Raw genomic sequence first — 25,194 nt, forward strand, 5'->3', positions numbered from 1 at the left:
TGCAATATGGAATCTGAAATCAGATCAATGAATTTTTCATACTCAGTGACATTAAAATTCATTAGTGTATCTCATACTTTGAGTAGGTCTTGTATCTATCTTGATTTTATAACTTTATGCTTCAGAAAATATTGCTTCTTGAGTTTTATAGACTTTCCAAATGTTGATAATTAAAAAATAGTCACAACTGTTAATATCACCCTCAATCTCATCAGAACTCTTTTCTCTCAAGCTCAGGACAGTGGATGTAAGTTTCCCAGAACTCTACTTTTCATTTAACAGTTTACATTTTTTCATGGACAACAAATACTATTGCTTGTTTTTCTCTAAAGGAAAGATGCACTTCATTCATTTTTGAGGAGACGGCTGTCAAACCTTAATGACCGCCATTTGTCTGTCAGTTATTCTTTCAAGTAAAATGGTATTCTGTGAAGATAGGGGCTGACTCAGCCTGTGACTCAGTTGTACCCAGTGCTTTTCCTCAAGGCAGCCATTGTATTAGGTACATAGGAAAAAATGTGCATACTTCCCAGTTTGTCACACAGAACATGAAAAAGATGTACACTCAAGGGTAGAAATTTAATAATATTAATGATTTTTACTACTTCGTCAGGAGACATTTTCTTAAATGAAATTGGCTCTGTTTTTTCTTTTTTACTACAATTATGTGAAGAGTACAGCGACTTGCAATACCTTTAGGTGCTATTACTCTGATTCATTTTAAGATCCTAGCAGTTTTATCCAACACCATTTTGTCAACACAGTGAAGAAGGCAAAGAATATCTTGACTCCCAGGGATTCTCAGCCGTCATGGACCACTATATTGAAGTATTTTTGAGCACTGGGTATCATGTCAGCAGTTTAATAAAAAGTGATTCAGTGTGAAAATTTAACTTAGACAGCATTTGCAACTTTGAGAATATGTCACAATTTAAAAATGCATAAACTGTGGCCTTTCAAATGTTGGAAATGGACATTTATGAGAATAATCACCTACAAATTTCAGCAATGAGCCTGTAAGTCTTGTGCAACTTAAGTGATATGATATCATTTAATAGAGTTATTGGCATACAGCTGATGCTAAATAAATGGTTACCATAATAATTATTACTCTTCCCTTGTGGTAGATCATTAACTGCATCCCTACACATTGCATGGTCCCCCTGTGTCCCATAGGACATCCTCGGATCAGAAGCGATTAGTGTCAAATTCTTATTCTTTGTTCTAAGAGCATGGAAGTGCACACCTGTTCTTCATCTACCTTTGATTTTATTTTGGTTTAGTATATAAGAACGATGCCCCCCATCCATCTTGGACACTGGTGATTGAACCTAGAGACACTCTACCCCTGAGCTCCATCCCCATCTCTTTTTATTCTTTAAGAAAGGGTCGAACTTCCAGGAAGATGGCGACGGAGGAAAGCGGCACTTACAAGTCCCGCTAACAATCCAACTCTACTACCACAAAACCAGCACCTTTCAGAGCCAGAAAACATCACCAGCAAAGAAATAAAAACGGTAAATACAAGGGACAGAGAAAAAGGGCTGGTAAAACAAGACACCAGACAAAAAACAGCCCGCAGTGCCGCGCCCGCGCGGCGGGGAGCGGCCGGAGCAGCCTGAGCAGAGTGGCCGGAACAGCTGAGCGGAGCGGCCAGAGCAGCTGAGCAGAGCGGCCAGAGCAGCTTGAGCGGAGCGGCCAGAACAGCCGGAGCGACCAGAGCTGCAGCACGGATTGGAGGGAGCCGCGGAGCAGAGCAGCCTGAGCAGCCGGAGCAGCCAGAGCCGCGTCGCGGAACGGCCCCTCTGGCCGGAGTGGCCAGACCCGTGGTGCAGAGCAGCCAGAGCCGCGGTGCAGAGCGGCCAGAGCAGCCGGAGCGGCCAGAGCCGTGGTGCGGAGCAGCCAGAGCTGCGGCGCAGAGCGGCCGGAGCGGCGCGGCCTACATCTCCCCTAGCAGCACCAGGCTCCAGAGAGGAGGGAGACTCAAAACAGAGCTCAAATCCAGAGAGGAGGTACTCTGGCCTCACGGCCTAGGATGCAGAAGCAGCGTCTTACTGCTGGCGGCAGCGGCGAGTTCACCGGATGGCCCTAGACCAACCCACTCAACCAGCCACCAGGCGCCTGAGAGGAGGGGTGGACAGCGAGTCAAGGTGAGTAGGTGCTGAACAGCCGGGCGGCAGTCAGCAGTTTTGTTGGTGCAGGGAACATCTAAAGCTCCCAAGGGCCGGGCACAGCACAACTGGCAAGGACCCAGAGCGGAGTTCAAAACCAGAGAAGAAATACGCCGCATCACGGCCGAGGGCGTGGCGGTGGTGTCATATTGCCAGTGGCGGCAGCAGCGAATCCACCGAGTTCACTACAGTTCCATCAGCGCACTCAACAACCATGAGTCAAATTGCGGCCCCTAGGGGAGAAATGCCAGTACTGCACTCCCAGGGACTTGCGCAGATCGTCTCCCTGGGTCGGAGATTTTAGCAGTGCAGCCCAGTGGGGGAGTGGCAGTGGCAGAGATATCATACCATAGTCACAACTCCCCGCTGGAGAACGCCCAACTTGGCACCCCCCACAGTCTAAGCAGCCTTGATTGACTCCCTGGGTCTGAGACTTTGTGATACAACCCAGTAAAGGAGTAGTGGTGAATGAGATACCACAGACTCGAGTTCTAGAGCACCTTAAGTGAACTCGTAGTGACTCAGGGAAGAACCCAGAGAAGGCACAAACATCGGAAATCATGGGAAAGAGAAATAACAATGGAGCAGTGAATGCCAACAACCCCACAACATCAGAATCTGATAACACAGAAATCCAAAGATCTCTAGAAGATCAAATTAGGAAAATAACTCTAGAAATAATAGAGGACTTTCGAAAAGAATTTAGAGAGAGTCAAAAAGAGATAAAAGATGCAATTAATGAAGTGAAGGCATCAATTCAAAGTATAAACAACAGATTAGACCACATGGAGAATAGAATCTCGCTTCTTGAAGATGATCATTCTAAAAATGAACGCATAGTTTCTAATTTAGAAAAAAAAACCCGACAGCAGGAATCTGACATTGAAGAAATATGGGCCCATTTCAAGAGAGCTAACCTAAGAATAATTGGAATAGAGGAGGGAAAAGAAGGTGAAACCAAAGGGATCAACAATCTCTTCAAGGAAGTAATAGCAGAAAATTTTCCAAACATAGAGCAAGAGGTTGATACACAGGTCCAGGAAACTTATAGAACTCCCTTTAGAGAGGATCAGAGAAGAGGATCCCCACGCCACATAATTGTCAAAATGACCAATGTGGAAGTCAAGCAGAGAATCTTAAAGGCAACAAAAACAAAGGGCCAAGTGACATTCAGAGGCAAGCCAATTAGAATCACTCCAGACTTCCCAAACCAAGTCATGAGAGCCAGAAGGGCTTGGAGTAACATATTCCAAACTCTGAAAGAAAACAACTTCCAGCCAAAAGTTTCCTACCCAGCAAAACTATCCATCGAATTAGATGGGGAAATAAGAAGCTTCCATGACAAATAGCAACTGAAGGAATTTATGTCTTCAAAACCAGCGCTAGAGAAAATACTCAAGGAGATTAATTGCAAAGAGGAAATGGGTAATACACGCCAGAACCAAAGAAACAAGAATTCCCATCCAGCAGACAACTAAGCAAAGAAGAATAAACAGTATCTCAAACAGAAATAAGATCTTAACATGTTGGGAATTAAAAATTATCTCTCTATAATCACACTGAATGTCAACGGCCTCAACTTTCCAATAAAAAGACATAAAGTGGCAAAATGGATTAAAAGCCAGAATCCATCCATCTGCTGCTTACAAGAAACACACCTTACAAGTAAAGATAGGAACAAACTCAAGGCAAAGGGCTGGAGCAAGGTAATCCATGCTAATGGTACTCGAAGACAAGCAGGAGTAGCAACTATGATATCAGACAAGTTAGACTTCAAACCCAAACTTATTAGAAGAGACAAAGAAGGTCACATTTTACTGGTAAAAGGAATCGTCCAGCAAGAGGAAATAACAATAATCAACATCTATGCCCCAAACATAGGGGCAGCTACTTTCATAAATCAAACTCTTTGTGACATGAAGTCACACATAAATCCCAACACAATAATATTGGGAGACTTCAACACACCTCTCACAATACTAGACCGATCTTCCAGACAAAGGGTCAGTAAAGATGTCTCAGAACTAATGAACACCATTAACCAAATGGACTTGTTGGACACATATAGAATATTTCACCCAACTACAGCAGAGTTTACATTTTTCTCAGCTGCTCACGGAACCTTCTCCAAAATAGATCACATCCTGGGACACAAAATGAGCACTAGCAAATTTAAAAAATGTTACATACTTCCCTGTGTCATTTCAGACCATAATGGAATGAAACTAGAAATCAACTATAAGAAGACCCAGAGAAACAACATAAACATGTGGAGACTGAACACCACACTTCTGAATGAAGAATGGGTCATAGGAGATGTAAGAGGTGAAATCAAGAAATTTCTAGAAACAAATGAAAATAAAGAAACAACATATCAAAACCTCTGGGACACTTTGAAGGCAGTATTAAGAAAATTTATAGCACTGAGTGCTCACATAAGAAAAACAGAAAATCTTCAAATAAACAGCCTTATGACACACCTCAAAGCCCTTGAAAAACAGGAACAATTGAACCCCAAAGCCAGCAGAAGACGGGAAATTATTAAAATTAGAGCAGAAATTAATGAAATAGAGAATAAAAAAACAATACAGAAAATCAACAAAACCAAAAGCTGGTTTCTTGAAAAAAATTAACAAGATTGATAAACCACTAGCCAACCTAACTAAAAAAAAGAGAGAATCAACCCAAATTATGAAGATAAGGGATGAAAAAGGAGACATTACTACTGACAGCGTAGAAATCCAGAGGATTATCAGAAACTACTTTGAAAAACTATACTCCAACAAAATGGAAAATCTGGGGGAAATCAATAACTTCCTAGATAAATACAACCTTCCTAAACTGAGTCAAGAAGATATAGAACACTTAAACCAACCAATAACAATTAAAGAGATTGAAATAGCAATAAAGAGCTTACCATCAAAGAAAAGCCCAGGACCAGATGGTTTCCCAAGTGAATTCTATAAAACCTTTATAGGAGAACTAATCCCAATACTACTCAAACTATTTCATGAAATAGAAAAAACCGGGACTCTCCCAAATACATTCTATGAAGCCAACATCACATTAATACCCAAACCGAATAAAGACAGTTCAAGGAAGGAAAACTACAGGCCTATATCTCTGATGAACTTGGATGCAAAACTATTAAACAAAATACTAGCAACACGCATTCAAAACCACATCAAGAAAATCATTCACCATGACCAGGTAGGGTTCATCCCAGGGATGCAAGGCTGGTTCAACAAACAAAAATCAATCCATGTAATTCATCATATAAACAGAATTAAAGACAAAAACCACATGATCATCTCAATAGATGCTGAAAAAGCATTTGATAAAACTCAACATCCATTTATGATAAAAACACTGCAGAGAATTGGAATAGAAGGAACATATCTCAACATAATTAAGGCAATCTACAATAAGCCCACTGCCAACATCATATTAAATGGGGAAAAACTTCAAGAATTCCCCCTAAAAACTGGAATGAGACAAGGATGTCCTTAATCACCACTGCTCTTCAATATAGTACTAGAGACTCTAGCCAGAGCAATAAGGCAAGAAAAGGAAATCAAAGGAGTATAAATAGGAAAAGAAGAACTTAAGCTTTCACTATTTGCAGATGACATGATACTATATTTAGAAAACCCAACAAACTCAACCAAAAGGCTTATAGAACTGATCAACAAATTCAGCAAGGTATCTGGATACAAAATCAATCTTAAAAAATCAGAAGCTTTCCTGTACACCAACCATAAATCCACTGAAAAAGAAATTCAGAAAACACTTCCACTCAGGATCTCCCAGAAAAAAATAAAATACCTAGGAATAAACTTGACCAAGGAAGTAAAAGATCTCTACAAAGAAAATTATAAAACACTGAAAAAAGAAATCGAAGAAGATCTTAGAAGATGGAAAGACCTTCCATGTTCATGGATTGGCAGAATAAATATCATTAAAATGGCCATCCTCCCAAAAGTGATCTACAGATTTAATGCAATGCCCATTAAACTACCAAGATCATTCCTCACAGACATAGAAAAATCAGTCCTTAAATTTATCTGGAATAACAAAAAGCCCAGAATAGCCAAGGTAGTTCTCAGCAACAAAAACCACGCAGGAGGAATCACAATACCTGACTTTAAACTATACTACAAAGCCATTGTAATAAAAACAGCATGGTACTGGCAAAAAAACAGATACATAGACCAATGGAGCAGAATAGAAGACCCAGAAACAAGTCCATAACACTTTCAGCCAATTGATTTTTGACAAAGAGGCCAAAAACATACACTGGAAAAAAGATAGCCTCTTCAACAAATGGTGTTGGCAAAACTGGTTAACCATATGCAGAAAATTGGATGTTAATCCCACTTTTTCACCCTGTACAAAAGTCAACTCACGATGGATTAAAGACTTGGAAATTAAACCAGAGACTTTGAAGCTCCTTGAAGAGGGCATAGGTCCAACACTACAACACATAGGCACAGACAAACATTTCCTCAACAAGACCCCAAAGGTACAACAAATTAAAAGGAGAATCAATACATGGGATTGCATGAAACTGAAGAGCTTCTGTTCAGCAAAGGAAACTATCAAGAATCTCAATCGAGAAAGCCCCGGCCCGGGGCCGCGGAGCCCATCGGGACGCAGCCACGCGGGCGGGCGGGATATGTGGTGCCCATCTTAATTAAGCTCTTGAGAGTTGCCTTGCACAGAGCCCAGTGGCACCATGAAGTCTAATCCTGCCATCCAAGCTGCCATCGACCTCACGGCGGGGGCTGCAGGTGGCACGGCATGTGCGCTGACCGGGCAGCCCTTCGACACGATGAAGGTGAAGATGCAGACCTTCCCTGATCTGTACCGGGGCCTCACTGACTGCTGCCTGAAGACCTACTCCCAGGTGGGCCTCCGCGGCTTCTACAAGGGCACGAGCCCAGCACTCATCGCCAACATTGCAGAGAACTCTGTGCTCTTCATGTGCTATGGCTTCTGCCAGCAGGTGGTGAGGAGAGTCATAGGACTGGACAGGCAGGCGAAGCTGAGTGACCTGCAGAACGCGGCGGCCGGGTCCTTCGCTTCCGCCTTTGCTGCACTGGTGCTCTGCCCCACCGAGCTCATGAAGTGCCGGCTGCAGACCATGTATGAAATAGAGACATCAGGGAAGATAGCCAAGAGCCAAAATACGGTTTGGTCTGTTGTGAAGAGTATCCTTGGGAAAGATGGACCGTTGGGCTTCTACCATGGACTCTCAAGCACTTTACTTAGAGAAGTACCGGGCTATTTCTTCTTCTCTGGTGGCTATGAACTGAGCCGAACGTTTTTTGCATCAGGGAGATGAACTAGGCCCGGTCCCTTTGATGTTAAGCGGTGGAATCGGTGGGATTTGCCTCTGGCTTGCTGTATACCCAGTGGACTGTATTAAATCCAGGATTCAGGTTCTTTCCATGTCTGGAAAACAGGCTGGGTTTACTGGAACCTTTCTTAGTGTTGTGAAAAAACGAAGGAATAACAGCCTTATATTCTGGACTGAAACCTACTATGATTCGTGCATTCCCTGCCAATGGGTCACTCTTCTTGGCCTATGAATACAGCAGGAAGTTGATGATGAGCCAGGTGGAGGCGTACTGAAGTGTCCTGGTGGGCCTGATCCAAGCATTTGAGGACTGCTGTTCATCTCAGGGCTTCACAGACTACAAGAACAACGTGGAATTATTTTGATTTTGGGGGATTTTGTCTTCATCTTCCCTTCTTCTACCCAAAGTCTTAAACTTTATGGAAGGACCTCTAATTTACATCATATAACTTCTGCCCACAACTGTGTTAAAATAGAAAGGCTGCTGCTTTTGCCCTTGGTGGAATTATACAAGGTGACTGGCAGGGCTACACACCCAGCTTGAAAGGCTGAATCTAGTACCATCAGGGCTTTATTTCTGCATAAACCTGTTTGTGTACATTTAGTTTAGATAGTTATATGTTGAGGAAAACACAGTGTGGTTCTATGTTTAATCTCAAATATCTGAAAACCCAGAGGCAGCCATTTTTTTTTTTATGAAGATGGTTATCCACGATTGCTTAACGGCTTAACCCATTCTAGATGTAGGGTCTTTCTTAAGGTCTGCTGTACCTATGTACTTAAATGTTAAAGTTTTCATATATTACCTGGAAACTAAAATATCCATCTAGATTTTTGAGAGAATATACCTGCATACTGGTGTGGCTTCCATATTCTTAGTAAAGTTCCTGGGTAGGCATCCTGGATTTTCCCAAGATGTTCTACTCTAACAATAGTGCCATTCATTTCGTAGGTGGGTTTGACTACATCTCTAGGTATAACCAGGCCTTTGGGAAGCAGTGGTTGTCCTCACCTACTTCTTTTTCAAAGAGCTTTCCCTGTGCTGGGCTGTAGATTGAGGAAGGGGCCAAGGGGATGGGCTGTGCCGTGCTGCTCTGCTTTGATGACCTGTGTGGCTGACAGCAGCTCCTGCTTAATTCTGTCTCTGCGTCATGGCCTGGGTAGGAATCCAGGATATTCTGTTGGCCCAGATCCAGGGCTGCTAATCTCATTTTGGACCATTCACTGTCCTCTGCCTTCACCAACCAAGTGCCCTTTTAGGGATCAGAGTGCCAAAGCCAAGAGGAGCCTTTGCCCCGTTTGATGATCAGGGAATAGTATTCACAGTGTAGCCCTCTTCACCCAGGCAGACCTAGGAAGAGCTGGGTGCTCACACCGCACATGGAGTGATGTCGGGGCTGACCCATCTTGAAGTCACCTGGGGATCAGCTTCTTGCCATGCTCTGTGGATGTTGGGGCCTTATATATTTAGGACTAGCAATCAGTGAATTTTAGTGATGACTATAGATAGGGTGTGACTGTAAAGCAGTGGAACATAAGAGCAATTTGGTTAAGTAGGTGTATGTGTATATGCACTAATCCGAATAAACCCCAGTTGTCTGGTCTCCACAGACTTGGGCTGGGTAGCTGCTGTTTAGCCTTATGGGACAGGAGGTCATTCTTGTCACCACTAAAGTCAGTCCCATCATTCTGCGGTGCTCCACGACCAGCAGGGGTACTCACAGTAAGAAGTGTTCTTAGCCTATAAAGCCAAAGTCAAGCACAAGCCGATGATTTGAGTGAGCCTTTGCTTATACTTTCTGCTGTCTGGCAAGCCTCTGCTGCCTCAGCAGAAGCATCAGGAGGAGGGCGCTGCCAGACAGGGAGGCGAGAGCCGGGGATATTCAGGGTAGGGTGCCTGTCGGGCCTGATGTGCTACACAGCTGTACAGCTGGTCCTCTTCACTTTTTCTTTATGAGAAACCATTTTTCTACTTTATTTTTTTCTCTGTACTTAAAGGGTCAGTAGCTACTGAACAGTGCTTCATTTGAACAAACCTGAATTGAAGCAAAATAGAAAATGGGGCCGGCTTTTAGCAAGAAGCGAGCCACTTAAGAATCCACAGCCACCTGCCTGGTGCCAGGAGCAGGTCCAAGTTAGCCAAGTGGACAGTAAACCTTCTCACAGGTCACCCATTAACTAATATCCTCAATAGAAATTCTGAAGCAGGTGGAAGTGAGAAAGAGAAACCTGTCAGGAGAAGTTTTTTATTGTTTGCTTAATTTGTGGTTAAATATCTGAGTACAATTTGTGCCACTTTGGATTTGTATGCAAAACAAAAATATAACAACTTGAAATATTGTGTACAAAGAAATTTGAATGTTCTGTCATCATTAAATTATTTACCTAAAAAAAAAAAAGAATCTCAATCGAGAGCCAACAGAATGGGAGAAGATTTTTGCCACCTACACCACTGATAGAGGACTAATATATAGAATATACAGAGAACTCAAGAAACTCAATACTAAGAAAACAAAGCATCCAATAACAAAATGGGCAAATGAACTAAATAGACACTTCACAAAAGAAGAAATTCAAATGGCCAATAAATGCATGAAAAAATGCTCAACATCACTGGTAATCAGAGAGATGCAAATCAAAATTACCCTGAGATTTCACCTAACTCCAACTAGAATGGCAATCATTCAAAACACAAACAACAACAGATGCTGGCGAGGATGTGGAGAAGTGGGAACTCTAAGACATTGTTGGTGGGATTGCAAATTAGTGCAACCACTTTGGAAAACAGTATGGAGAGTCCTCAGAAGAATGGGAACAAATCTACCATTTGATCCAGCAATACCACTGTTGGGTATCTACCCAAAAGAAAAGAAACCAAACTACCAAACTAATGCATGTGTATCTATGTTCATAGCTGCACAATTCACCATAGCCAAACTATGGAACCAGCCAAGATGTCCATCAACAGATGAATGGATTACAAAACGGTGGGATATGTCCACAATAGAATTTTACTCAGCCATCAAAAAAAACTCAATTACATCATTTTCAGGGAAATGGATGGAACTGGAGGACATTGTGCTAATTGAGATTAGTCAGGCACAAAAAATAAGAAATCAGATGCTTTCCCTAATATGTGAGAGTTAGGGAGAAAAGAGGAGCAAACAAGACAACCTAAAGGAGGAGAAATGAGGGGGGAAGAGGAAAATCTCTAAAGCTCACAATGTACTTAAACATATCGAAGTCAATCACTAAGCCACACAAGGGAGGGAGGGACGGGGAGGGAATGGGGTGGGATTTGGGTAGGGGTTAAATCAGCGATGAGTACATGTTTGTACACACAAGTTTTTTTACCCCAATAAGTTGTATGAATATAATGCACCAATAAAAAAATTAAAAAAAAAAGAAAGGGTCTAAGTTTTGAACATGTGATTCTCCTGCTTCAGCCTCCCAAGTGCTGGGATTACAGGCATGCCCAGCTGTGCCTAGCTAAAACTGTACTCTTTGAATAATTTAAATAAACAGGGGTATTTTCTGTGTTGAATACAAAAATGGTTCTAGTCTTAACAGAATGTTGCTTAACTATATTGATCGTAAATGCAATAAATACTCATTTCATTAGTTGACAATTAAATTTTATATTTCTGATTAAAATTTTCAAAAATTTCTATAAGAGAAGTGAGAGCACCTATTAAGCATCTTTTTTCCAAAGTGAGGCTGCTAGCATAGGTCAGTGGTAAAGCGCTTGCCTAGTCTATGTGAATCCCTGGGTTTGATCTCCAACACAGTATAAACAACCAAACAAGAAACAGAAAATAACCACAAAATTAATAGAAAGGAATACTTTGTTTTGCCATGTGGAAAGGTTTTGCAAAAACAGAATGTAAAATTATATAAAGCGACAGGTTAATATAAAAAGAGACTGCTTTTAAAAAAAATTCACTGAGTCAGCATTTTTAGCACCTTGTGATATTTGACTTGTAATTTTTAGATATCTTTATGTTTCAAAGAAGAGAGGAATAATATGGTGGGTTACACAAATGTCTCTTTTGCCTTCCAACTTGATTTTTAGTTCACAGTTTTCCTGCATAGAAAATTGGTCAGCTCTGACCCAAATCTCATTGGTAGTTATTTCATTTTTTTTTTCAAGCCAACAAAGAGAGAAATAAGATGCCTCAAGAAAAGACTAATTCTACCAAAAAAAAAAAAAAGACAAAAAATGCTGAGACATACTCACAGGAACATTGCTTAATATGCAAAACCAGGAAGACTGTTTTAGCTCTGAGATATGATAGTGTATTAACGAGATTTCTAAAGCAAATGGATAAAACCCTTGTGTCCTCTGTCTCCCCAGAGCTGTGTATCTAATCAGTATAAAATCCTGCAGTCCCTGCCTTGGAAGTCTTTTCCAGACTGCTGCCCCCTATTTCCACCGCTGTCTCCTTCAGGCCTCCTCTCTCACAGAACTAACGAAGCGGCGGCTTTTCCTTTTCCTGACACCTGTGGCTTTTCTTAACAGGCTGTGGGTCCTCTGCCACATCCTTTCCTTCCTAAAAAACAAGTGTGATCTTGTCACTCCCCAGCTTGATGGGCTCTGCTTTCCGCAGCACGCAGGATGAAGTAGAACTTGTTACAGGGCTCAAGTCTGGGCGTATGACTGGTGCATCTGTGGAGGCCCCATGTTTGGAAGGGTGCACCCTTGGCGGGATGCTCTGCTGCCATTTCTTGAATTCCTCGTCACTTTTGAACAAGAAGCCTCACATTTGTATTTTGCACTGGGTTCATCTAATTACGTTGGCCAGTCTCGCTTATCTAAGCACGTACAGTCTCTACCAGTCTTCTCCTCCAGTGTTCCCCCCACTTCTCCCCGCGGGCCACGTCCGCCGTCCGCAGGGGCTCTTCCAACATGCTGTTCTTTTCCTCTAGTTTCTGTATTTGCCTGCTTCTCTGCATGGTTGATTCCTACATTTCCTCAAAAACTTCATGCAAATGTTATCTCCCATTTAGAACCTCACTCTGCAAGAGCGAGTTGCTCTCTCTCTAACGCTTTGTTCATATTTATTAGAGCAGCAGTTGGGTTTACACATACCTCCTCACCAAAATATGACCACTTTGAGTGTATTAGTTATTGTCCTCAGGGTGAAGGCTGGCACGTAGGTACTAGCTCAGTCTGGGTTTTCTGTAATATATTTGACAAAAATATTTACTTAGGATGAGTTCCTTTAATTTAGTTGATAAAAATATTTATTGGATTAGGGCATGGTGGCACATAACTGTCATCCTCGTACTAGGGAGGCTCAGAGAGAAGAATCAAGGACAACGTCTGCAAGGTAGCAAAACCCTGTTTCCAAACGAAAAATAGGAAAAGGGCTGGTGGTGTAGCTTGGAGGTAGAATGCCTCTGGGTTCAATCCCCAGTACCATACACAAACAAAAAAAAAAACATTATTTTGGAAACTAAAATGTAGTAATATTAGGAATTTCTTTCTGTATTTTTCTCTCCTTCAAAAAAATAAAATCCAGGTGATTCCATTTGTAGGTCTTTGTTTTTTTAGGTGCAAAAAAAAAAAAATCCATGTTTGAAAATTTTCTCAAGAGGGACTTACCCAAGAGTCTACAATTCCTGAACCAAGTATAGAACTCAGCTTTTAAGAGAATGGAACCTATTCGTGTCCTATGAATAGAAAAATTCACATGGTAGAAGGTTTTTATTTATTGCAGGTAGTTGTTCTAGTTAAAGAGGCTATAATGAATACAATATAATAACCTTGGCTTAAAATAAAAAAAAATACATGGTTGGGATGGAATCCTGATGAGCTATGATTAATTTTTTGGTTTGACTGAAAGTAGGTCTCTATATGAGATTTAAATTATCATGAATATTTTTCAAGGGCAATGTTAAAAAATGGGCCATTGTTGGTGTAGCATCTCTGATAAGTCTAATTAAATGAGCCTTTAAAAATGGAGTCAGATCAGTTATTCCCTCTTTTTCACAGCCATCTCCCCCAAGGAGTAGGGGTGGAAGGATGCGGTAAGACCTAGGGAGATGGAGGAGGAGGAGGAGCAGACAGGAAAAGAAGGGAAGTGGTGAGATTTGTTTAGGGGGCTTTTTGTTCCTTGTTTTGTTCCTTGTTTTTCCTTCATTTACATCTCAAGATAATGTAAAACACGATAATTTATGTGAAAGTGGAGAGATTTATTTAAAAAAACATGCTAGATATGTTTATAGTTATAAACCGAACTTAATGAATTTAGATGTAAGAAGCACAAATTGGAGAGCATAGACTGTAGTGCTGTTTCTCTACGAGCCTTTCCCTTGCCCGCCCTGACTAGGGCTAGAGAGAGTGGGCTATCCATTTGATCAGATAACCTCACCCTTCATATCTGTGCCCACCCTGTAGCACTTTGGTCATGAACCAGGATGGCTTCTAAGGTTTTTAATAACTTAAAAATGTTTGACTATAGCCAGGCGTGGTGGCACACAGCTCTAACCTCAGTTCTTAGGAGGCTGAGACAGGAGGATTGCAGGTTGGAGGCCTGTGCTTGTTAACTTGGCAAGATCCTGTTTCCAAACTTAAAAAAAAAAAAAAAAAAAAGGTGAGGCTGGAAGGCTGGAGATATAGCTCAGAGGTAGAATGCCCCTAGACTCAATCCCCAGTACCAAAATTAACTAATTAATTAATTAAAATCTCTATGAGAAAGATTAAAAGAAAAGAATTGTCTCTCAGTTTATCCTGTGTGTTAATGAATCAGCTGTTTTGGAATAAGTAGGATGCACGTACTCATTCAACGTGCCTTTACTAGAACGACCATTGGCTTATGCCAGATATTACACTAGGTGCTAGAAATACAAAGACACAAAGAATGATCGTGTTAGGAAAGTGACTCTTGCTTAATATGTCATGATACTAATAGGGTGGCAGTAAAGGGCTCCAGGAATACTCCCAAGAGAGTAAGTAGTTTTTCCCTGGAGGAAATGAAAACCACCAAAAATCTGTCCACACAGGCCGTAGCATGACTCGAATATTGAAAGCGGTTATAATATGGAAGAGATAGGAAGAGCAAATGAATAGGAATTTTATAATGGTTAGAACTCGGAACTCAGGGGAAAGTAGGTTGTTTACTTGGAGCAGAGGTAGGGATAACGGAGAATTGATATATATCTTTTCAGTTATTAGTAAAAAATTATAAATAATATACAAGTTTGTGTAGATTAGACTTCATTTCTGGCATTCTCACACTTAATATTCCCAATCACTTAGAGGAGAAATTTGAGGAAAGTCCTTCCAAAATCTGTAAAATTATTTTCAGAGAAAGACTGTTAAAATTTAAAAGGAGATGCCACGCTGGGTGTGGTAGCACACACCTCTGATCCCAGTACTTGGGAGGCTGAGACAGGAGGATCGCAGGTTTGTAGCCATCCTCAGCAACTTAGTGAGGCCCTCCACAACTTAGACCCCGTTTCCAAATAAAAAATAAAATAGGCGTGGGGGTGTGTCTTGGAGGCAGAACATTCCTGGGTTATCCCCATTACCACAAACACACACAAACACAAAAATGATGGCCAAGTATGTTAAACATGCTTAAGTATGTTAAACATGCGGTTCTTCTGAATATGTTTATGCCCTTTATTGACTCAAATCAAAATATGTGTGAATTTTAAAACTGAGAGGTGTTTCAGCAGAATGTTGTGACTACTTGTAGGTGGAGTTCCTTTTCTGTCCTTTCTAGACTTCACCTTGAACCAGTTTAGGATACTCTGAGTCTAAAACAGCAGTGTGGCTATAGAAGTAGAACACCCATGCTTGCAGGTGATGGAAAGCTTGAGGCTACTGGGGAGATATATTAAAAATGCTGTTTGCAGTGGACAGAAAGGAAATGAATATGTTCAGCTCACTTATTTCTTAGCTTCCTTCTCTACTGCGAAAGCCAGACTGCTTTTCTGCCTGTTTCTAGTAACTGGCTGCCTTGAACAGCTCATGCCAGTCATTAGTGGGGTTTGTTTGTTTGTTTGTTTGTTTTGGTTTGGGTTTGGTTTTTGGTCTTGGCCACCAAGATGGGAGACAGTAGGCCAAGACCATCTCAGAATCATTTCATTCTGGATAAAAAGTGGGAGAAGGCATGACTCTTTGGAAACTGTAAGTGGCAGAATGCCAGCATCTTCTAAAATTTCAAATACCACATAGTTTTTCAGTAGAAATTATCATCAACAATATTGATTGTCTATATAAGTGGATAGGTTTTCTTTGCCCGCCCTTCCTTTCCCCTCCCTCCCTTCCTTCCTTTCTTCTTAGTAGTAGTAGAGGTTGAACCCAGGAGCATTGTAACTCTGAGCTACAACCCAGCTCTATTTTTATTCTTTATTTTGAAACAGGGTCTCATTAAGTTGTAGAAGACCTCACTAAGTAGCTGAGATTGGCCACGAACCTTCCATCTTCCTGTCTCAGCCTTCCAAGTACTGGAATGACAAGCATGGGCCACCATGCCCACCCTTTTTTTCTTTTCTTTTTGTACTGGGGATTGAGCCCAGAGAAATTCTATCTCTTAGATACACCCCCGGCCCTTTATTATTTTTTGTTTGAAATAGGGCCTCACTAGGTTGCGGAGAGTCTTGTTAAATTGCTGAGATTGTCCTTGAACCTGTGACTTTCCTGTCTCAACTTTCCAAGTATTGAGATTGCAGGTGTGCACCACCACCGCCAGCAATAGTGGGTAGTATTCTAATAATGGGTTTTTTTTTTTTTTTGACTGGAGATCAAACCCAGGGTCTCATGCCTCCTAAGCACAAGCTCTGCCACTAAGCCATATCCCCTAGCCTATGAATTCTTTAATTCCTTACTTTCTTTAAGAGCCTAAAGGGCTCACCACATTGTCATTCTTAACAAATTTAATTGAAATGCTTAATGAAAAAACAATAAAAACTGAGACTAAACAGATGAGTAGCAGTAAATAAATTGCAAATTTTAATAAAAAGATTAAAGAGATTTGTATTACTAGAAATACTAAACCCTACCTTAAAGCTCAAATAGCTAAAACTAGGGCATTACAAAGAACAGAAAAAGAAGTTACTAAGCAGACTAATTCTGCAGTCAGAACCTGGAAGGTAAAGCTGTCCAGTGTCTCTGTACATGAAGCTTCCCTGGGCCTTCGTGATGGGCAGTGATCAGCGGGTGCCAGCGCAGCCTCTCCAGGGGCTGCAGTGAGGTTCTTCTCCCCCAGCAGCGGGCTGTTGCTGAGTTTTCCGTAAGATCAGCAGGGGGCTGGCGGTGCAGAGCGATAGGCTGTGGTAAGGGGAGAGATGCCTAGTCTAGAGTGACTCTCCTGATTCTTAGGATGTCAGCTGCTTCCTGAGTCAGCCCTTTATAATACCTGTTCCCCTCATCCTTTGGCCTCAGACCCAGAGAGAGCAGTTCTTCTCCTATCTCATAGATGTGTGCTGCTGGTTTTTGCTTCACACAGCTTTGTGGTGGATATGGAGCCAGTTTATGGAAACATGTGAGCCCATCCATGGGCATGTTCAAGAGCATGTATCTGCTGTGACCGCAGAAAGGAAATGTGAGGGGGATGTGTTGGGTTCCTCTGGGGAGGTTTTTCTCAGGCCATGAAAGGGATACGTGACAGAGATGTCCAGTTTCTGCCTCTGAACATTGTTGTCAGAATGTGATATTTGGAATGGCAATGGCCTTCTAGAACCTAGGAGGGGAGGCAACCTAAGAGAATGAGTGGAAGGTGGGAAGATCCTGGCTCTTTTGTGTCATTGTTAAACAACTGAGCAAAACAGAGCCGAGTCCTGGTCTTCGTGAAGCTTGATTCTCGTAGGGGCAGATGCACAAACAAGTGCATGCGCATGGAAATACAGTCTATTAGGAGTATCCAGGTATAAGTTTAAAATTTTTAATTATCGCTGGGCGCGGTGGTGCGCTTGTAACCCCAGCATTTGGGAGGCTGAGACAGGAGGATCGCGGTTGGCGGACAGTCTCAGCTACTTAGTGAGGCCCTTTGCAACTCAGTGACACCCTGTTTCAAAATAAAGAATAAAAAAACGGGTTGGGGTGTAGTTCGGAAGTAGAATGCTCCTGGGTTCTATCTGCAGTACCACCAAAAAAAAATTATCTTGAAAAACTTACATGAGATGCCATTTTGCTTATAGTAATGCAAATACAAAGAAGACATCCATGGACATTCTTTTTTTTTTTTTTTTTTTGGTGGTACTGGGGTTCCTGGAAGCCCTTCTACCTCCGGACTACACTCCCAGGCCTATTTTATATTTTTGAAACAGGGTCTCTTACGCCAGCACGGCTGGCTTTGAACCTGTGTGATCCTCCTATCTCTGCCTCCCAAACGCGGGAATTACAAGCGTGCGCCATCACGCCCGGCCCATTCATTTCTTAAGTAACATTCTTTCCAGAAGTGTCACTAAATTGTTTTTAACACGTATACAAGACTCTATAATAATGCAAGTACATTCATTAAACCTGTGAGATATAAAAGAGTAAATTTGATTCAGAGGTTGTGAAGTGGCTTTTTATTACTACAGAGATATTTTTCTAAATGTTAGTACCTAGTGCTAATAGAGGAAAAATACTTTGATTTTAAAAATAAGTCAGAAATTTATCTTACTTTATTCTGTGTGTGTGTGTGTGTGTGTGTGTGTGTGGTACTGGGGTTCCTGGAAGCCCTTCTATCTCTGGGCTATACTCCCAGACCTATTTTTTTTTATGTATTTTTTATTTCGAAACAGGGTCTCTTAAGCCAGCACGGCTGGCTTCGAACCTGAGCGATCCTCCTATCTCTGCCTCCCAAGCGCGGGGATTACCAGCGTGCGTCACCACACCCAGCTTTACTTTATTCTTATATAGGTTTTTATAGAGAGTAAAAAGTATTCTTAAGATGGGCACTATCCCAGTACTTGGGAGGCTGAGACAGGAGGATCACAGGTTTGCAGCCAGCCTCGACAACTTAGTGTGATCCTCTGCAACTTAGGCCTTCTTCCGCAAGAAAAATAAAATAGGGCTGGGAGTGTAGCTCAAAGATAGAATGTCCATGGATTCAATCCTAATACCACATGCACACACTCCCACAAAAGTATCCTAAAGCCTTATGGTTTGTACTTTTTTCCCCACTGTGAATCTTGGACTATAATACAGTCTGTTCTTCATATACCAATGGTAAAGTCTGAGAGCTGTTTATAGTAAAGACATGTGGGGTATTCGGTATTGGGAAATGGCAACTCTGTGTCCAACTCTTCATTTAATCAATACTTATATACTTCATTTATGTTCGAACAGTAGGTATATCTTTAACACCAAATAAGGTATTTCTTTGGTTAATTTTTCTCGTCTCCAGTTTATACCTGGATTTCTACCTAGGGTCAATACTTTTCATTGAGTCTAACTAAGAATCAGGTCTCTCATGAACCAGCTCTTTAGTTTTAGACTTAAATCCATTTAGATCAAGAATGGATACTTCCTATGAGGATTAATCCTTGCCTGCAAATTCTGATGAGCTGACATTCACTTTGACTGAAGAACGATTTACTTTGGGAAGCAGGGTTTTAAAATTAATTCTTTTGAATTCTCAGCAAGTGACTAAAGAATAGCATTCTTAGCCTATTGGATTTCACTAAGGGCAGTGAGGGTAGGGCCGGATGGGGAGAGGAAGGGGACACTAGCATTTACGGAGCGCCTTCCACGGCACCACGGCATCAGTTGGGTAGTAGTACCGTCATTACCACAGGTGGACGCTGAGGCTCAAAGAGGATGTATGACTTGCTCCAAGTCATTTTGCAAATAAGTGTGGAAGAAATGGGAACCTATGTCTAGGTGACCTCGGAGCCCACGCTGTCTCTTCAAAGGGGCGGACTAGTGAAGGCCTCACCTCAGATGAGTTTCGTTGCTCCTGGGTCTCATTTCTGAAGTTGTTATTTCCATCAGTTCTATTTGGACCTTGATAGTCCTGTGTGAAGGAGAACACTGAGGTCTTCCTTGTGTCATTTTAGTCATTTATTACTGTGTATTTGGTGTGGATTTTTAAATGTAGTGGCTATTAACTATTAACCAGGCTCTGAAATTACAATAAAATCACATTCATTTTATTTCCATTTTAGTAAGATGGACTTTTTTGGGTTAATATATCACACTTTAAGATACTTTACAACATATAAAGACTTTCTCCTGAAATTATGAAGCATCAATTTGCATTTAAAATCACAAAGCCAGTGATATTTAAAGAGTATATAACATTATGATATGAATCATGTTTTATTATTTGTACCTAAGGGTCTAAAAAGTAGTTATCATTATTGATGTATAAAAGGAGAACTGATTAAGGACCATCAGCCAGCCCTGTGATGACACTGGAATTTTTAATTGCTGAACTATTGTGTTGACTGTATAGCATCTCTTTAGATGCTCCCATGATTGCTTAAAATTACCCTGGTCTAAATGTCATATCAAATTGGGAGGAAAAAAGAGTTTGAAAGGTAATGTTATTAAATGCTTTATCCTAATTGCCGTGTATTAGTTTTTCCTATCTCTCCTCATTTTTTGTGTTTTATTTTTTTCCAGAAGAAAAATTCAAAGTGGAGACAAGGACCATTGCTGTTGACTTCACATCAGAAGATATTTATGACAAAATTAAGACAGGCCTGGCAGGTCTTGAGATTGGAGTTTTAGGTTTGTGTTTTTGCCACATTTATGTATTCTTGTTGCATTTATCATTTGACTTTTACTGTGCCTTTCTTTGGATGTTAGGTATTCAGTGGTAAAATGACTAGTGAGAAGAAAATTGTCTTATTAATACAGTTGATTATTAGATGATAATTATATATGTTTGAGTCTTTGTGTTGATGTATGTTAATGACCATTGCACAGTTTTGGTTATTTTCCCTGCCTGTTTTATCTTCAGTCTCAGTCTTTCTGTGTATGTTAAAATAGTTACATCATAATAGTCCCTCAAGATGGGTGATGTGACCCATTTATAGTTGAGGAGATGAAGGCTTAGAAGAGTATTCTCAGCCCTTTGTTCACTATGGCCCCCTAAGAAACCTTTTTAGACATCAATCTTCCCAGACTTTCCCCATGAAGGTTTTGGTTTTTTTTTTTTTTGCGGGTCTGGGTATGAAACCCGGGGGCATTCAACCTCCGAGCTACACCCCCTGCCCTAATTTTGATTCTCTATTTTGAAACTGGGTCTCACTGAGTTGCAGAGGGCCTCACTAAGTAGCTGAGGCTGTCCACAAACTGCGATCCTCTGGTCTCAGCCTCCCGAATGCTGGGATTATAAGCGTGCGCCACCACACCTGGCTACCCCATAAAGTTTTTTTTGTTTTGTTTTGTTTTTTTGGTGGTACTGGGGTTCCTGGAAGCCTTTCTACTTCTGGGCTACACTCCCAGACCATTTTTTTAAATTTGGAAACAGGGTCTCTTAAGCCAGCGAGGCTGGCTCCAAACCAGCATGATCCTCCTGTTTCAGCCTCCCAAGTGTGGGGATTACAAGCATGCGCCAGCACGCCCGGCCCCCATAAAGTTTTAATACCAGAGATAAAATGCATATGTAAGCATTACACAAAAAATAAATACATAGAGTCCTCTCATATTCACCAAATTTCATTAGGAAATTTGCTTAACCTCACATAAAAATTGAGCAGCAGCCAGGCACAGCGATGCACACTTATAATCCCAGAGCTTGGGGAGGCTCATAGAAGGATTGAAGGTTTGAGAATAGATTCAGCAACATAGTGAAATCCCGTTTCACAAATAAAAAAATAGAGCCAGGTATGGTGGTACACACCTGTAATTCCATTACTTAGGAGGCTGAGACAAGAGGATCTCAGGTTTGAGGATTGCCTCAGCAAGTAGGGAGACTCATCAACCTAGTGAGACCCTTTCCCACAGAAGAAATAAAATCAGGCTGGGGGTATAGCTTGAAGGTAGAATGCCTCTGGATTCGATCTCCGGTACCACACATACACGACAACAATAAGAATAATAAAATATAGTTGAGCTGAGGGTATAGACCGGAGGTAGAATGTCCTTAGGTTCAGTCTAAAGACAGACGAAGGAAGGAAGGAAGGAAGGAAAGAAGGAAGGAAGGAAGGAAGGAAGGAAGGAAGGAAGGAAAGTAGGTTGGTTGGTTGGTTGGTTGAGAGAGAAGAAGGAGGAGGAAGAGAAGAAAAGGAAAGAAAGGTTGAGTAGCATAACTGGGAGTGTCTTTGACTTATTTTTTTTAAGTCAACTACTCTCTTGTTAACTTCAGCTATTCTGTTCATATCTTGGAGAATAGATGTTTTTGCTAAGGTAATGGGGCTATTGGACTTTGTTATGGAAAAGACTCAACAGAAGATAATGAGTGGGAAATGGCCATTGATAAGTTTTTCACCATTCTTTGCATCATTTCTAGAAAGTAACAGGGTATCTGGTCCAGAAAAACCTGTTCCTCACTAAATTTTTATCTCACTGCCTAAAAACATGGGAACTTGGTAATTGCTCTTGTTTTCTTTATTGGGCTACAAAAGGAAGATAACAAAAATTCTTTGTTTCCTAACACTTCTTTAGTCATAAATACCCAACCTCCCTTCCTCATCCTAAAAAAAGAATATCTTTGTAGGAGAATCAGTTACACAAGTAGGGTACTTTGATAGCTTTGATATACTATCCTTTTTTAACTTCTGGTCCATATCACCATGCCCCATCTGCCCGCATCTCTTCCCTCACTTATAGGAGAACTGGTAGGCAAAAGACAAATGAAAACACAGGTCTAGTGTTTGCCTTTGTATCTGCATGTTCTTCCTTCCTTTCTCAATGAACTAGAACTACAGCAAAGAACAAGAAACCTATACTGTACTATTTATATAGTATAATATTTTAGTAAGAACAGTAACTAAAAAAAATAACCTATAGGATAAATGTTTTTAGGAGGGAAGAGCAGAATATAATAAGAGCATAAGGGAAAATTGGGAGTTGATACCAGGGGAAATAACTGTGACTTGGCCTAGTCATTGGGGTAGGTAAAAAGGAGTATTCCAGAAATATTTACAAAGTAATTGAAGCAGGTTGCAATCGGGATAGAGAAGAGATAACTCATGGATAACTCTTGGGGTTCCTGTCTTGAGCATCCACACCCACAGCACCATTGACTTGCGCGAGATATCCTTGAAAAGGAGCTATTTGGGGAGTGGGGATCATTTAAGCATGGCATTCCTCTAGGATAGCCAAGTGGGGCTGTTAAGTTGATGATTCTTTTGGTTTCAGTAGTGCTCCGGCTTGGAGGTATAGTTTGTAGATTGGTCATCCAAGCACAGTCATTTCATTGAAGCAGTGTCACGGGGGATCATCCAAAGATACTGTTGAGACTATAGAGCAAAGACCATGGGCGGTGTAAAGGCTGCTGGAACCCAGAGTTCAACAGAACTATTATACAAGCCACATATAAGATTACAACTTTTCTAGTAGTAGCCATGTTTTTTTTTTTAAATCAACAGATGAAGTGTGTGTGTGTGTGTGTGTGTGTGTGTGTGTGTGTGTGTGTGTGTTATTGGGGACTGAACCCAGAGGATTTCTACTTCCCCTTTTTTTGAGACACATTCTTACTAAGTTGTAGAGAGCCTCACTAAGTTGTTGAGACTGGTTATGAACCTGCAATTCTCCTGTCTCAGCCTCCCAATTGCTGGCGTTACAATTAACTTAAATTTAACTGTGTATTTTATTTGAGCCTACTGTATTCAAAATAGTACTTTAGCATATAGCCAGTATAAAATTATTGAAATAGTTTACATCCTTTTTTAAATACTAAGTCTTTTTTTAATTTTAGTGTATATCTTGTAGCATATCTTCATTCTGACTTTCCACATTGTAAGTACTCAATAGGTACAACGTGGCTGGTGGCTACTATACTAGACATCTCAGCTCTTTTCCATCCTGTTTTCTCTTCTCCTCAGTGTGTGTGGGAGAACCATAAGTATAATTTCTAGATTTTTAAAAATACTTTAAAGCAGTGGTTCTCAGCCAGGAACAGTCTTCAGCATCTCTTATTTGTCACTACTTGGTGAGGGGAGAGAAGTTTTATTGGCCTCTAGTGGGTAAATGTCAAGGATGCTGCTGAGCATCTATAATGCAACTGGGGCAGCCTTGCACAGCAAAGAATTACTGGTCTAAAATGTCTGTAGAGCTGAAGTCGAGAAATGCTGCTTTAAAGTTAAACAGTTTTGATCGAGGGGCTTGGGATGTAGTTTAGAGGTAGTGCACTTGCCCTCTGTGAGCAAGGCACAGGGTCTGGGTTCAGTCCCCAGCACCACAAAACAAACAAAACCACAGTTCTGATTGAATGTGTATTGAAAGGTACAGGATTTTGGCTTTGATTTTGGTTAGCTATTTATCAATAATAGAAATAATTATAGCTAATATTTATGTAATCTTTGAAAGTGTATAGTATCACTTGTGCATATATTATTATCTCATTTGCTGGACTCTACATTTAATTTTTTTTTAAATTCTACCACAAATGTCAACTCTATCATTTATATTTCTTAGCTAACACACTTACATTGCATTGTAATTTTGTGGTCACTTTTAAAGTAACTCTGTGAGCTGAGTTTCACTACTTGGTCATATTTTAAGTCTAATCTGATAGTTCTTTCTGTAGTCTGGATGTGACACTATGGAACTAACAAGGGGACACAGATGTTTACGTTTTCTTTCTTAGATTGTATGAGTTTCTAGCTCCTTCAACTCCTTTTCTCTTTCCTTCAAATCCATCCAGATCCCATATACCCCACCTCTGTCTCATACGGCCCAAATCATCTTCTTTATTTTTCTTGCTCCTCTGCTTAATACAAATCTTATAGCATTCTGTGTATAGATTGATTTCTAGTAAGACATAGCAATCCATATTAAGTCATACAAGAGATTTTTTCAACCAAGTATTAGTGAAACTAGTAATGATAAAAAGAAAAATAAATGACCCAGGCATACTCATTTTATTTGAATAGTGTTGAGCACCAAATAACATCGATGCTTAATAAAGAGAATTAATATTTTCAGAATTACAATGGAAAATGCTAAAGCCCTTTGTCATGAAAGAAACATTAAGCTTTCAGTGAGATAAGTGGAAAGAAAACAACCATGAATTGTGTGAATTTATCTTGAAAGGTCACCATAACTTGATGAGACTCTAAATGCTTAAAGTTGAGAAGTTGGATTCTTAATTCTATTATGTAAAAAAGTAAGCATCTGCTGTCTTCTTTCAGGCAAATGCCAAGAAATACAGATTTTAGGAAGCATATAAAGCTTCAACTATTTAGAGAAAATGGCATCCTTACTTTTTTGAATAAGCAAACAATTGGTTAACAAAGTATGATTGCTATAATACTTACTTGATCCTCGCGAGAGACTCTTGTCGGTACTTCAAATTGGTTTGGAGGACTTGGCACAATACATCGCAGGGAGGCGTAATTTATCAAGGCCAAAGGAGTAGCCTTGGATTTGAAATATGCCACAGACAATACTTTTTCAAATTCCACTACTATGACTTTAACTTTATAAAAGTATAATTCTGTATTATGGAAAGAGAAAGAAAGGTCTTCTTGAAAAAAAATTATAGTTACTTAGTTTGTGATCCATTTCTTAAAAGCCACCTCAACTTTATTCAATCTTTTAATGCATACTAG

General features: G+C 40.6%; 1 protein-coding gene and 1 pseudogene across 2 annotated transcripts in view; both read left to right on the forward strand.

The window, feature by feature from the left end:
• Positions 1-25,194, forward strand: part of HSD17B12 (hydroxysteroid 17-beta dehydrogenase 12) — a gene marked incomplete at both ends in the record, with an annotated part of 190,309 nt that overhangs the window by 104,058 nt on the left and 61,057 nt on the right. Inside the window, one exon of the mRNA XM_080692845.1 lies at positions 20,096-20,203. Coding sequence (XP_080548971.1) covers positions 20,096-20,203 — 108 coding nt within the window. The remainder of the gene's footprint in view (positions 1-20,095; positions 20,204-25,194) is intronic.
• On the forward strand, positions 6,907-7,805 carry LOC308273260 (mitochondrial ornithine transporter 1-like; annotated as a pseudogene). Its single transcript has one exon. The product of its transcript is annotated as a mitochondrial ornithine transporter 1-like (transcript).

The sequence above is a fragment of the Muscardinus avellanarius genome (assembly GCF_963383645.1).
Source record: "Muscardinus avellanarius genome assembly, chromosome: 1".
In the NCBI taxonomy this organism is placed as follows: domain Eukaryota; kingdom Metazoa; phylum Chordata; class Mammalia; order Rodentia; family Gliridae; genus Muscardinus; species Muscardinus avellanarius.